At 40.2% G+C, this 13,567-nt stretch overlaps 1 protein-coding gene and 1 long non-coding RNA gene across 3 annotated transcripts in view; one reads left to right on the forward strand and one right to left on the reverse strand.

Moving 5' to 3' along the window:
• Positions 1-11,881, forward strand: LOC123017234. The gene is made up of 2 exons (XR_006413560.1): positions 1-600; positions 9,154-11,881. It is a non-coding gene; the product is annotated as an uncharacterized LOC123017234 (long non-coding RNA).
• SMIM14 (small integral membrane protein 14) overlaps positions 3,745-13,567 on the reverse strand; it is a 27,823-nt gene continuing 18,000 nt past the window's right edge. For both annotated transcript variants that reach the window (XM_044418444.1, XM_044418445.1), the window contains 2 exons: positions 9,190-9,338; positions 3,745-8,343 (listed from right to left, as the gene is read on the reverse strand). In XM_044418444.1, the coding sequence (XP_044274379.1) occupies positions 8,311-8,343; positions 9,190-9,338 (182 nt within the window). In that variant the 3' untranslated portion in view covers positions 3,745-8,310. The remainder of the gene's footprint in view (positions 8,344-9,189; positions 9,339-13,567) is intronic.

A 13,567-nucleotide genomic window follows, 5' to 3' on the forward strand; every position in this document is an offset into this window, starting at 1 on the left:
GGACTAGGAGGGGCAATTAAAAAAAAAGACGCAGTAGCAAAAACGGCAAAAGAATCACGCTAATAGACTTGGGAATCTTTTCCAGAGAGGAGGAGGAAAGGTGACGTGGGAGGAAAAATATTTGGATTATTAGAAAAAGACGAGACTATTAACCGTAGGAAGGAATGATGTGACGGGGAGGAACGAAGTGGGAGGCTCATTTCTCCCTCTTTGGAAGCAATAAGAAATTGGAGCAGGCAACGAGAAAAGGAGATGCATACTCAGGGATCGGGCAGAAGAAGAAAGGGGTGGGCGAGAGTAAGAAATTGGGACGGAAAAGGGAATAGCTAAACCCAGGAGAAAGTGCGTGGGCAATCCTGGGGAGAAGGGCAGGAGGAGGAGAGAGGCGATTCCAGGACGAAGAACGGAGGCGTCATATCAGAAAGACAAGAGATGGGCGGGCTGCTGGGGGATCAACTCGAAGAGCGGCTGCTTCGCCGGCTGGTAGGCATTTAGGAGGGGAGGAGGAGGAGAGGTTCTGTGTCCGCCTCCTCTTCCGCCGACAAATGTTTTTAGGCTCCAAAGCTGGCCTTTTCCTTCTGCTCCCGCGAGGAGGCCGAGGTAAGCCCGCCGCCTGCGGTGGCTCAGTGGCCTACTGTTTCTTGCGCGCAGGGAAGGAGCAGCGGGGCCTCCGGGCGCGGATGGGAAGGAGGCAGGCAAGCGGGCTGGTGCGGCCTAGTGGGCTCCCCGGCGCCTGGCTTGAATCCCGTCGCGCCCGTGAGGCAGCAGCTACCGTCAATGGGGGCGGGCCGCAAACCGTGGCACGTATTTCAAACGCCAGTGTATAATTTCTCAACGCTTTAATCCCCGCACCTTTCTGCACCAAGATTTTCCAGACGACCAAGCAAACCGCGTATCTTGATTACTCCTTTTGAACAGTCCATGTTTAGGGGTATATTAACAGCAATTAAAATCAAGTTTCTGACAGTCGTTCGAACACCAGCCCTCGAGATGCCGCTTCTATCGGGGAAAGGAAAACATATCAGCTGTATTTTTCGCAGCACTGGGTGAGGGATTCTCACTGCACAGGAAAAAGGGATCTGCAGCGATTTCCAGAGAAGCAACGACAATAGCACTATCAGCTCACGAAATCTGTTGCTTGTGGGGTTGCACGGAAACTGGTTGCGCAAGTGACAGCAGCTGGTTAGGCCTCTGGTGAATTTTGGGAGGTACAAATTAAAAGCCTGGGATGGTAAACTATTCCCCGAACAAGTACGTGCTTATGGTATCAGAAGTAGCGTGTTTTAAACTAAGATATTTAGGTGGGAAATAGTCGATATAGAACTTTATTATTATGGTGAACTTTGTGGGGTATTTTTCTAACCTTGTAGCAAATCAATCTCTGATGAGATAAATGTTATCTATTGACTTAGGCAATCCCAGAGCATTCAACCCTAGACCAGTTTTCTTTTGCTAAAAAGCATGCAAGTGTATCTAATAAGCTGCATGGATTGGGGCACAGACAGTCTAATGCTGAAATCAATAAATTCTGGGGATATTTTATGTTCCATGGGTTTTTTGTCCAAAAAGAATATGGGACATTATGCAGTTCATAATAGACCACATAGGAGGTGGAGGGCTGTTGTAGGTTTTGTAAATTCTGTAATGTAACCAAGGCAGTGCACATTTACACACAGTCCCAAAAATAAAAGATGCTCTGTTCCTGGACCTTGGCAAAAGCAGGCTATGGTAGCAGTACAGACAATGGTCTTCGGCTTTCCTGAAGTAAAACATTGTTGGTGATATTCCTTGCATCCTCTGGCAGGCCCAGTTCTTGGGAGGGAAACACAAGGCAAGGGAGTCTCCTATGCATGCTTTCTTCAGAAGGGAATCCTATATGTTCTTACTTGGCTAAAATGAGACCTTCAAGGTAGGTAGGTATTGGTGTGGATCTGGGTGATCAGCTAACAGGCAGCATCATTCTCACCTGAAAAGCAGACTTGTTCAGGGGAAGAGGTGGGCTGGAGATTTGGTTGTAGGGTCCAGGGGAAGGAACAAAAGTCAACATCGGTTTGTGGGCAGAACCAAAATGGTGCAGTCCTAATTGATTGCAATATTTTAATATTTTGCTATTTCAGTTGACTGAGAATGCAAAACATACAGGGTTGCCACAGCAAATGTGAGGCATAGAGTCAGGTAATTCTGAATCTAGAAAATCAGGGCAAGTAGTGTCTTTCCACTTATTTCTGTCCCTACTCCTGTATGTACAAGTTGAAGAACCAACACGTTTGCATCAAGCATTGGGTTGCAGTTGCTATTAGATATTTCTTTAGATCTGACTGAAGAAACATAATGAAACCTAAAAATAAAAAGTGAAAGCTAGCTGGATTTTTCATGAGAGCTCTCCCCTGAGCGTTTGCTCATTGGATATACCTGCATCTAAGCTTCAGTTGGCTGCCCCAAATGTAACGAATAAGTAGCGCTTTTTTCCTCCAGTTTTCTCAGTTTGAGCCTTAAATGCCTAACCAATATTTTAAGAAAATATACTTGAAACAGTGGTACATCAGTTAGGAAAGCAGATAGCACAGAGCTACAGGAGTGTTTGAGTATGTGAATAAGGATCCACATCTATTCACTAAAAATGTACTCGTGTTTAAACTGCTTTGAGCAGGGGTGAGAAAATAACTTATTCCACTTGGGGAGTATTCTCTACCCATCCACAATGGTCAAGTCATAATACGTTTTTCCATATGTACTTCAATAGTAGTCACACATCTGAAAACTGTTCTTTACTTTGCCATGACACAATCTGAAGTGTGATAAAACCCAGTCCAAGCAAAGACCACGGTGTATCACACAAAACAAATATCTGTCCATAGACAGTGGTATACCTACAGTGCACCCTTCAAGTCTTTAAAATGCTAGCATCTACACAAAGAATGGGATCTATCAATAATTAAGCCAGCACTGTTACAAAGTGATTGCATTCCATCATAGAATGGATGGGAAAGCTGTATGCTTTTATTGGAGTATCAGCTTAAGTGCAACTATACAAGTTTAAGATAGCAATCCTGGGTCTAAAGCCCACTGAATACATTGCAATTTATGTCTAGGTAAGCACATAGGATTGCACTATAAACGACTTCCCATATAGATGGTGGTAAATACATTCAATCTTACTGAAGTAATGTATAATGATAATAAAACACAAATAATTTTAGTCATACTAAAGAACCAGGAAAACACTTGTTAATATAAATAAGGTATTGGGAGGGGAAGATCTAGAAAAAAAAAAGTTTCAAGATTGCCCATCCCAAAAACTGGTATGTATAAAATCCAGACATTCACAGAGGGTTACTAATGGTTACTGTTTATTTAGGTCAATAAAAAGTGCATAGTAAAAGCCCTTTATCCCCAACCAAATCTTAGTAAAAGATTAACAGAAAGTCCCAAATGGAACAGATATTATTTCTGTTTGGCATGATTCATATGATTTAAGCCACCAATTTACACTAAAAACATAACTATTCATCTCTTGTATTGTTAGAAACTAAGGCAAAGTGATCTGCTGATATTCTATAAATAATGTGAATCTTGGCACCTAAGTGTCAAACAAGATATGATACAGATCTGTGATCAGGATCTCCCATACTTTTTGAACAAGTTAGTAAAAGTTGTGCTATAGGCTTTGAATATGGGCTTCAGAGGGGGCGTTTTTACACCATGGTACTTTCACAACAAAAACCACCCACTGAAACTATTTAGCAGTTGGAGGTGATTTTAATTAAGAAAACAGGAGTAAGAAGGCTACTCTATCACAGCCCAAATTCAGTTCCACCATCATCCTGTAGGCACTATTTAAAAAAATAATGTGAGATATCCTAATCATGGAACTTCAACATCATGTCTAGTTTGTTAATTTAGAGCAAGAAAAAATGTTATAAACTAAAGCATAAATTGTAAACTTGCTTTTTTTCTATCCCATCAACTTCTCTGTCTTACTAGCTGAGCACTGTACATTTCATATATGTTTATTTTTACATTTGTATCTTGCCTTTTCTTGCACAGAGTCCAAAATGATCCTCTCCAGTTTACCCTCATAGCAATCCTATGAAGTAAGTTAGGCTGACTGAACCAAAGTCACTCAATGAACTTCAAAGCAGTGTGGCCATTTGAACTCAGTTCTTCTCAGTCCCAGTTGAACACCCAACCACTATGCCACACTGACTTATTTTATATGCCACACTATAACAAAAAGTTCTCAGGAAAGTTCATATAATAAAATAGGTTTAAAAACAAGTACAATGATTTAAAAAATGAATGGGAGAAGGGACTTGTCTTTGCCTGGAACACAGAAGATAAGCATGGGTGCCAGGTAAACCCCCTTGGGGAGAACATAAGTGCAGTGCCAGAACTAAAAAGGCTCTCCTCTTTTGTAGTCACCCCCTAACTTCATTGTGTTAACTGACTTGAGGCCTCTGAAGATTACCTAAGCGTTTGGACATACCATTTTCTAATACCATGGTTCCTATAAGAAAGGCTAATCTTCTAAGGAGGCACTGGCAGTTGCTAAAACGATGAGTTTCTTCCTGAAATTATCCTCACAGTATTCTGTGCATTACATTGGAGCAGGATAAAGAATACAATTTGGACATTTTACTGGATTATTTCCTTGTCCTCAAAACTGGACAGTCCATATTTTGAACAGATTGTTTCCCTATGTCTAAAATCTTTAAAGTGGTTCTCAAACTATTTGGACAACTTTTGGGTGCCATGGAAACATCTCCGGGTTTGAGCAATAAGATTAGTCATGATGGATGAATATGCCTAAAAGGCAGCCTATTCACTACTAGCACTATACAAAAGTTTAACATTTTAGAGTAGGGGTGTAGAATCTTAGGCCTGCAGGGTAGACACAGCCTCACATGCTACATGCTATTATGGTGTACCTATAATCAGAGGTTAGAGGGAATTCAGAAGCATTTAAACTCTGAATCCCCTGCATTTAAATAGCCTGCACTGAACAGAGCCATCCTTTGACTTCGGAATTCCATACAAAATACTGGCAATATTCAGGGCCTAGCCTATTCAAATAATGGGACGATAAGAACATGTCCCAGAAACATATTTAATGCAGTTCCAGTGACAGATGAGTCAATGTAGAATGGGTTCTCTGAAGCTTTAAAAGTTTGAAAATACCATCTTAGAGCATACCAAGCACAACTTCTGGAATTAATTTGGCAGCTTCTGGGGCACCATGAATTTAGTGAACACTACATTTACAAACTGATCTACCTTGTCTAAATTCAGCTGTAATAGATGAGAGATGTTAATTTGTTACTGGATTCCCCCTCCCCTCAGAAGTGCACAACCTGCCACGACACCATTTGAGAACCTTGTACATGTACTGTACAAACATAATGACTTTGATCCAGAGTGCTTCATGTGTAACGAATATGGCTGAAGCTGACTTCCCTGTCTTTTCCTTAACCACCCATCAAAACTGCTCTGAGTATTAAGAGACTCCAATACAGTAGAGTATGGTATGAGGCGAGGGAATTCCACCCCTTGCCAAATCAGGTAGCGGCACCTTCACAAGTGGAACTATATTCACTGAAGTTGCTGCCACTTGATTTTGGGGGGTTCCCATCAGACCACTCCATTCAGTGTAGTCCCACAACTCTTGGTAAAGTTTTTCCAAGGGATTTGGAGAAATGCCATGAGAAGGGAGAAGAGAATTCAGCTTCCACTGTCCTCTTACACATGCTTACTTTGGATCCAACTCAATGAAACTGGTTTAATTGTTACATGACAAGGTGGAAAGCTGCTAGGAATATTTTTCTTTCAGTTCTTTGTTATAGGAACAATGCCAATGTAGCATAGAATGGGGGTAGGCATACACATTAAAATAAAATAAAATAAATAAAAGGATTCGTTTAAACAAAAACATGTCCTAAAACTCCCAGGATGCCAGCCAGCCAGCTGTGGCTTGCTAGGAATTTATACTTTTTTCTGTCTGAACTGCATAGGATTGTGCCTTTGGGCTATTCTAATTATCAAAAGCTAAATTACTGTAGTCTTGCTGAATTGCTATACTCTTGTTGGGAAGAAGCTTCATATATATGGAACTGTAAGTTCTCTTTTAACATGATCAAGAAAAACTGGTAGTTTATTTTTCACTGTATCACTAAGGCTGCAAACTTATGCACACTTACTTGGAAAAAGACTTAATGGACATAATAGGACATTTCCCAGTAAACACACACATAGAATTGGGTCACACAAAGTTCTTAAATTACTTAACACATGCAAGCAACTTTCCTTATCAATAATTAATTTGGAAGTACATGCACCCCTAGTTATGCTTGCATACCAAATAATCTTAGATTTTCCTTGTTATCATGGCAAGAATAAGGAAGAATTTTGGAGGAAGGCTAAGTGGGAACACATGAGAATGTAAATGACAAGATTTACATTCCATTGCTGGCAACTATGAATTATGCCTCACTGAAGCATCTGTTTAAATGTGCCAACTTAAGTACACTTTCTGCCTTAAAGTCATTTTATGTATTATCCTTATACATACTGAGATGGCAGAATTCTAGGCTACCAGGAATTCTAGGAATGTTACCACCTAAACTCTGGATGTTTTTATATTACATAGAAGGGCACCTACACATTTCAGTTGCTGGAAATTCTATCTACTTTTTTGTACAAACACTTAAGTACTGAAGCAACACTTTCTCACTAACTGCATGCACATTCCTTTTTAAGAAACCCTAGGGTGCTCTTATAAGTGAACCTTTTTGTCTCATTTTAGTGGTGAATATAAATAATATGATAATATACAGAACAAAATTTAAACAAATGGCAGTCACATATATTTAATATATGCAAATAATATTTTATATTTTTGTGAACAGCTGGGAACAACTATAAGAAGTACACTGTCACTTGCCGAGTGCCATCCATTGAAAACATGGCAATTGGATTTTCGCCTCTGAACAGGGTTGGGCAACTTGTGGCCCTCTAGATGTTCCAGCCCTTGCCAGCACAGTCAATGGTACGGGATGATGGCAGTTGGAGGCCCACCCCTGTCCTACAGGCACAGCTGTGGCATGCTGTTCCAAAGAGTATGAAAATGTTAAGTTAAAATAAATGTTGATCGGAGTAATGTTATCACACAGACATGGACAATTTTTAGAAAATTAAGTGCCTCTTGTGAGACGTAGACTTAACACATTTCTTAGAAATAAATCCCAGTGATTTTGGGAAGGTCTGTTTTAAAGTCACAATGTTTAGAATTGCATCTAATCTTTAAAAATGATACTGGCCTTAACATTTTAGCAGTGATTGCATGGCATAGCTTATAATGCTGCACTAGACCAGTGACTAGTTAGTACTATTCAAAGCATATGTTTTCTGGCACACCAAGACTGAGCCACTAGTAATTCAGCTATCCCTGTGAAACTAACAGCATTAGAGTTATAGATAGGAAAACACATAGGACGAATCTAATAGCATCCATTTCCAAATAGAACAAGCTTGTTCTGATTACTAATTTTTCTTCTATGAATAAAATATTAATATATATTCTGATCCAGACTTCCAGGCACAGTCTACACAGAATGATTCTTGGCTGTAAAAATTTCTCAACAACTTCAGAAGGGGAAAATCCCACAAGTGCATCCTTTTACACACACCATGCTGCTGCCCCACCATTTAAGACTTAGGAAATAAAGTCCTGGGCACTGCATGAAGGTGTACAGCCAATGATGGGCATAGTGGCCACTCATTCCAGAGTTTGCCAAATATCTCATTGCCCACATCCCCACTGTTATCTACTCATAAAATATCAATTCTAGTCAGCAGACATAAAGTTATACTAATAAAATACAGTTTGGATTATTCTACATTAAAGTTCAGATAATGGGTACAATCAACCAGAAACTTCTGCATGAGTCCCCCAATAAATGGGATGCACAGAGATACTGCTAGTGGATTGTGCCCAGGGTTGCAAGTTCAACCATATAAAAGAAAGAATATTAGTTTGAAAAAGATCAAATAGTTAAATACAGAGGTTTTAATTTTCTTTCAGCTATTACTGCAAGGGGCAATGAATGTAGCTTTAACAGACATCACCAAAATGCTAATCACCTCCTACCACATATGTTAATTTATTCAAATATAATATTCTATGAAGGATCACAGAAAAAGCAAAAAAGGATTTCAAATGTACAGAACTATGTTGTGTAGAGATAAGGGGTATTCCAATAACGCTCGTTCTTTTGGTTGTTCAAGAAAACAGTGGTTGACCTTTTTCAGTATGGGTTAGTCTACAGGTGGAGCTGGTGGTTCCTGTCCCTGAAAGTTGAGAATACATTGAATTAGAATAGCAGGGAAAGGTGTGTACAAAACTGAAGTCACTGTTTGTCAAAAGAACCTTCTGTATCTGGGAACATCAAAGATAGCTTGTCTGGCTAAGGTGCAGCCTATCCAACACTGGGGGCAACTGGACATCAGATCTGTCTTCTGGCAAGACAGGATACAGGGATGCCCAACAGGAAAGTCAGTGATTAATACTAGAAGCCCAGGAATCTGCCACTGCCTAATCAACAAGGAAGATCTTCCATCTGCTGCTGAGTGGAGTCTTGACTCAAATGTACACCAGCCCTGACACCATCTAAAATCACCCAGTGTTTCAAACACAACCTGATTCAGCAGGGTATCTTCTATATTCTGAAAAGGAAGTTCACACAGACCTCCCTATCAGCACTAGAGGCATTATAAAGTTTGTTCTAAACATGTTAAAAATACTGTGTGCAAGAGATCTGTGAAGTGTTCATGCATTGCACAGGATGAAGGAGAAGGCACTCTCTCCCTCTTCATCCTGTGTAATACAGCAGCGTATCAGACATTGTGGGTTTCTGCTGTCTGCTCATGAAAATACTAGGACTTCAAAATACTGTCATTTACAAATATGCAAATTCCAACAGGAGTGCTCTGTGTAAGTAGGAATACAGTATTAGATTGGGTATGTATTATTATTGATTCAATGTAGTACAATCTGTAAAGAACTGTATCAGAATGTATTGATTATATTTATGTGTCACCTTTATTTCAAGGAACTCAGTATTTATAGAATACGTATCTTCCTTGTTCTTTGTTACCCAGGCCAAGTCAGATCAAAACACCAGAAGATACACTCACATTATGTGGGCTGGATGGCTTTTCAGCTGTAATTGATCTCCTTAGGTTAGCAGGCCTCATCAAATACAAGACAAATGCCAGAACCAGCCAGCCCAGAATTATCATGGTAACACTGATGCCATTGTCAGCAGATGGATTTGGTCCTGGTACTGGAAAAAATGAGAGAAACTCAGTTAAAAGAAGTACAGAATCCATCACATTCATCAAACTGGAAAAACCACCCACAAATCATCAGTACGGAAACTGTTCTGGGGATTGGACAATATTGTTGATCAGGTATAGAAGAATCTCTGGCTGAATGGGGCACATGATTAAGCTCCATCTGGAGGGGAAAGAGGAGGAGGAGGAAGTGGGGTATAATCTATTCCCCTGCCAAAGTTGGGGAAGAGACCACACTGCCAGCAGAAGCATTCAGAAGCCCAATACACACTGAGAGCCCGAGCAGTATTAATTTCAGTTGGCTTACTCTAAGTATGATTATATGGAGATCAAATGCCATTAAACCAGCAAAAACTCTTGAAATATGAAATGCTCTTATGAAAATCAAATAAAAAAGGAACCATTCATAAAACTAAATTTAGATACACTTCACGATGCATATATCACAGAAGAAATGAGATGATTGTGCAACCTGAACACCCCTTAGGCTGAAAGCAGATGACAGTTTTAATCCAGAAAGCTAAAATGCATGTAGTTGCTCATGATGTGGATGCTCCTTCCACTAGTAAACAATCTTTCCCAAACCTGCAAAACCTATATGAAGAGAAGTTACAGCGGGACTGAAGAAATCCATGATTATACCATTGGAATAGATGTATCTTGCAAACAGTTTTCATTTGCTTTAAACTTATTGCCTATCTCCAATTTAATTATGCAGAGAAAGTGAAGCAAAAGAAAGGTGGGCTTCTTGTGTCACACAAAACCAAACAAGATATAACAATTGAAAATGCTAGCATAAGGAAGCTTTTGTTTATTGCATTAATTTATTTAAAATTATTCAACATTTTAGCCTATTATTCCTTCAAGAAGCAATACATGTATGATTCCCAGGCTGATTATAGCTTCAGCATTAAATTCTTTCAGATCATACATTGCTTTGTGAAGATGAATGATGGAGAGCAAAGTCTTTTTATTTTTGGTCTGAGGCAAATCTGTTGGACCACTTTGGGGGAAGGTACCTGCCTGTGATCTGCAAACCCTGATGGATGACTAGCTGAACTCTCAATATAGGCTTCCAATGTGTCTCTCTGTGACTTTCTTCAAATCCATCTTTCCATCACTTTAACCATTCAAACAGGCAGCAGAAAATGGCCCTCATTACATTGATTTTTGTTTAATTTTGAACAACTCTGAGAAGAGGACATCAAGGAGAAAAGCAAATGGGAAATCTACTTCCTCCACTTTTTAGAAAGTCATGCTGCTATTTATTTCCTAATCTCCTACTGTAAGTGGTCCCTTTGGGACATGGTTGCAGTATAATATCAAATGCAATCCCTCATACGGAACCCTTTCTGTTGCTTTTAGAGGTCCAGTTCCTGCTGGACCCTTCCCCTCAAGTGTCTCTGGTTTCTATACTTGGTGGAGTAGGGTTTAATCCTGGTCCACACCCTTCCTTGGCTGTTCTTGTGTGTTTGGTCATAGCCCAACTCTTGATGAAGGAAGGCTGGCTGGCAAGAGACTCCACTCAGTCATTGTCTAAACACAGTTCTTTATGAGTCACTGTACTGACTGTAAACCTTAAGTTTAAGAAATAGATGACTTAGTTAAATGCTGTCTGCTTCATTTCCACTTCATCTTGAATTGCTTTTAAAATGATCATGTTGTTAAGTTTATTTCACTTGTGCTCCTTTCTGAAAATCTATGACAGCCTTCCCAATTGGACATTCTCCAGATGTGCTGAATTGCAATTCCTATCATTTCCAGCCAGCATAGCCATCCTGGTGGGAAATAATAGTTGTAGTCCTACATGGCTGAAGGGATGCAAGTTGGGGAAGACTGGTCTATGGCCTCATCCTACAACATCTTGTCAAACTGACGTCCTCAGCTTTCTCTCATGCCCATTTTTTCTTCTCCCTGTATCCTACTGCCCATAGTCAAAGTAGTGAAGTAACCACATTTTAAATACTTTGTACAATTCTAGTCATTACACATCAACAAGGCTATTGTAGACTTGAAAAAAGTGTAGAAAAAGATAACAAATGATCAAGGGGCTAGAGCAACTCCACTTCAAGGAAGGGTTATAACATCAGGCCCGGTTTAGCTTAGAAAAGAGGTAAGGGGAATTGTACCAAAAATGCATGGGATGAAGAATGTGGATTGAGAGACATTTCTCTCTGCCATAATGCTAGAATCCAGGTTTATTCAGGGTGCAAAAGTATAGGTTCCTACCCAGAAGACATACAATCCATAATTTAACACAAGAGGGGAAAGGGAGGATGAACGAGAGAGAAAAGTGTTATTTTACATATGCACATTCAGGCTTAAGTTACAATAGTGTGGCATGAGGATTGTGCCAAAAAAGTGCATTTAAAAGCATGCAAAGAGAGAGACACACACACACAACATCACACAGCAGTCAGTTTCAAACATTCAGAGCTACATGATGGAAAAGGCAAAATCATTTGAGCGTTTAAACTTTAGGAGATGGAGTTGAAGCAAAGCTGGAAGAACATAAGAAACAGGAATGTGTCAAGAAATAAGAGCACAGAGACTAAGCAGGACAGTGACATGAACAGCTCTGAATATTGTAAGAGTCTACTGAATCTTGAAATAGACGTATTTTATGATATGTCATATAAACCAGGGCAATGAGAAAGGTAGATGACTAGAGTGCTAGGCTAAACATACAGCAGCTGAAGGGACTAGAGCAAGGTGATACGTAATAAAGCAGAGGGGACAAGGTTTCAATAGTCAAGAGATTACCAGCTTTTGCCAAGAGTCTGGAAAGAAAAAGCTGCTTTTTTGTAGTGTTGTGAAAGGAGAAGTAAACATGGCTTTCTGATGGACAGAATATGGGGAATAAAGGAGTGAAAGAGAAGTCAAAGTGCACTTATACATGGAAAGCTAGTAATACACCCAAAAGACATTGTCTGGATTCACATGGTGCTTCCAATTCACAATGGCTCAGCATGTCATCTGAATGAGACACTCTTCCCACAGCATGGCTTCAGGATACCTATGTTGTCTCTTCCAGAATGCACAGCTTGCTCTACAGTGTACTTAATCTTCTTTGCTATAGCAGGTCATGCAAATTCAGATATTATGCTAAGTCACAGGAAGCCAAAATACCTGAAAGTTCACTTGGCAAGAACAGCAGAAAACTTTGCCGCTCTGGCAATGTGACTTCAGGTGAGCACCAATAACAGCTGCCCAAGCAGCACTTTGGACAGCTGTCGTCCATCACTGCTTCCTCAGGCCCTACACAGAGAATGCAGAGGGGGCATGTGGCGGTACTACCAGTGACTCCAGCATGCCACTTCTCAAAGCCCCTTTTAACCCCCCACATTACTTGTCACCCCCACATTACTTGTCAAGAATGCGTCTTGTCTCCCTCATCATCCTGTCCTGGTTGAGTGGCTCACAGACCCTGTTCTAGCTCACTGTTTTTGCCACTGGGCAATCAGAAGTGCACAGCAGGGCAACAATACTCTAACAATATACAGTCCCTTTACAAACACACCTGCAATCATTCCCACATTGTAGGTTGGGGCATGTTAGCACAGCTTCATGGAATCACTAGTGTGCCAAAAGAAAATTAATCATTGTGGGCACTCTTTCACAAGTACCCATTGTTTGTGTGTATTACTCATATGTATGAAAATGCTTGGCTGAATCAATGAACCAAATCAATCAATCAATCAATCAATCATGGTTAAGACACCAAACAGAATTTACTTTTCCTCTGAGGAAGCCAGCTGCTAGATCTCTGTCCATATACTTGTTCTGGGAATAACTTCTTCCAAACCTTATGGGTATATGGGTAATTAGAGCCTTCAATTTTACTTTAAAAACAGTATTCCTTGGGTAGTGAAAGTCTGAGAACCATTGCTACATGATCAGTTTAAATCACCAAATTTTTGAATTTTTCTAATACTGAAGCTCCAGTTTGTCAAGATGCAAAAACAAGCAAACCCCAAGTGATTTAAAATTCTCTGAAAAAGACTCTGAATATGCAAAACTCCCTTCATGCCAGGATTGTCATGACTGATTCACTGGTCTGTCCCAACAGAACAGCAGACATCACCCTGACTTCAGCTGAGCCACAGCCCTCCTGCTTCCTAAGTCACACCCAAAACCCCAGCCATTATTGACGTAACTCTTGACCAAAAGTGTTTGTGCAGTAAAAGCAGCTGGATCTCAGACAGGAAGCAGAACCAGT

This window comes from Varanus komodoensis, unplaced genomic scaffold (assembly GCF_004798865.1).
Source record: "Varanus komodoensis strain SLA01 unplaced genomic scaffold, ASM479886v1 scaffold9, whole genome shotgun sequence".
Taxonomy (NCBI): Eukaryota; Metazoa; Chordata; class Lepidosauria; order Squamata; family Varanidae; genus Varanus; species Varanus komodoensis.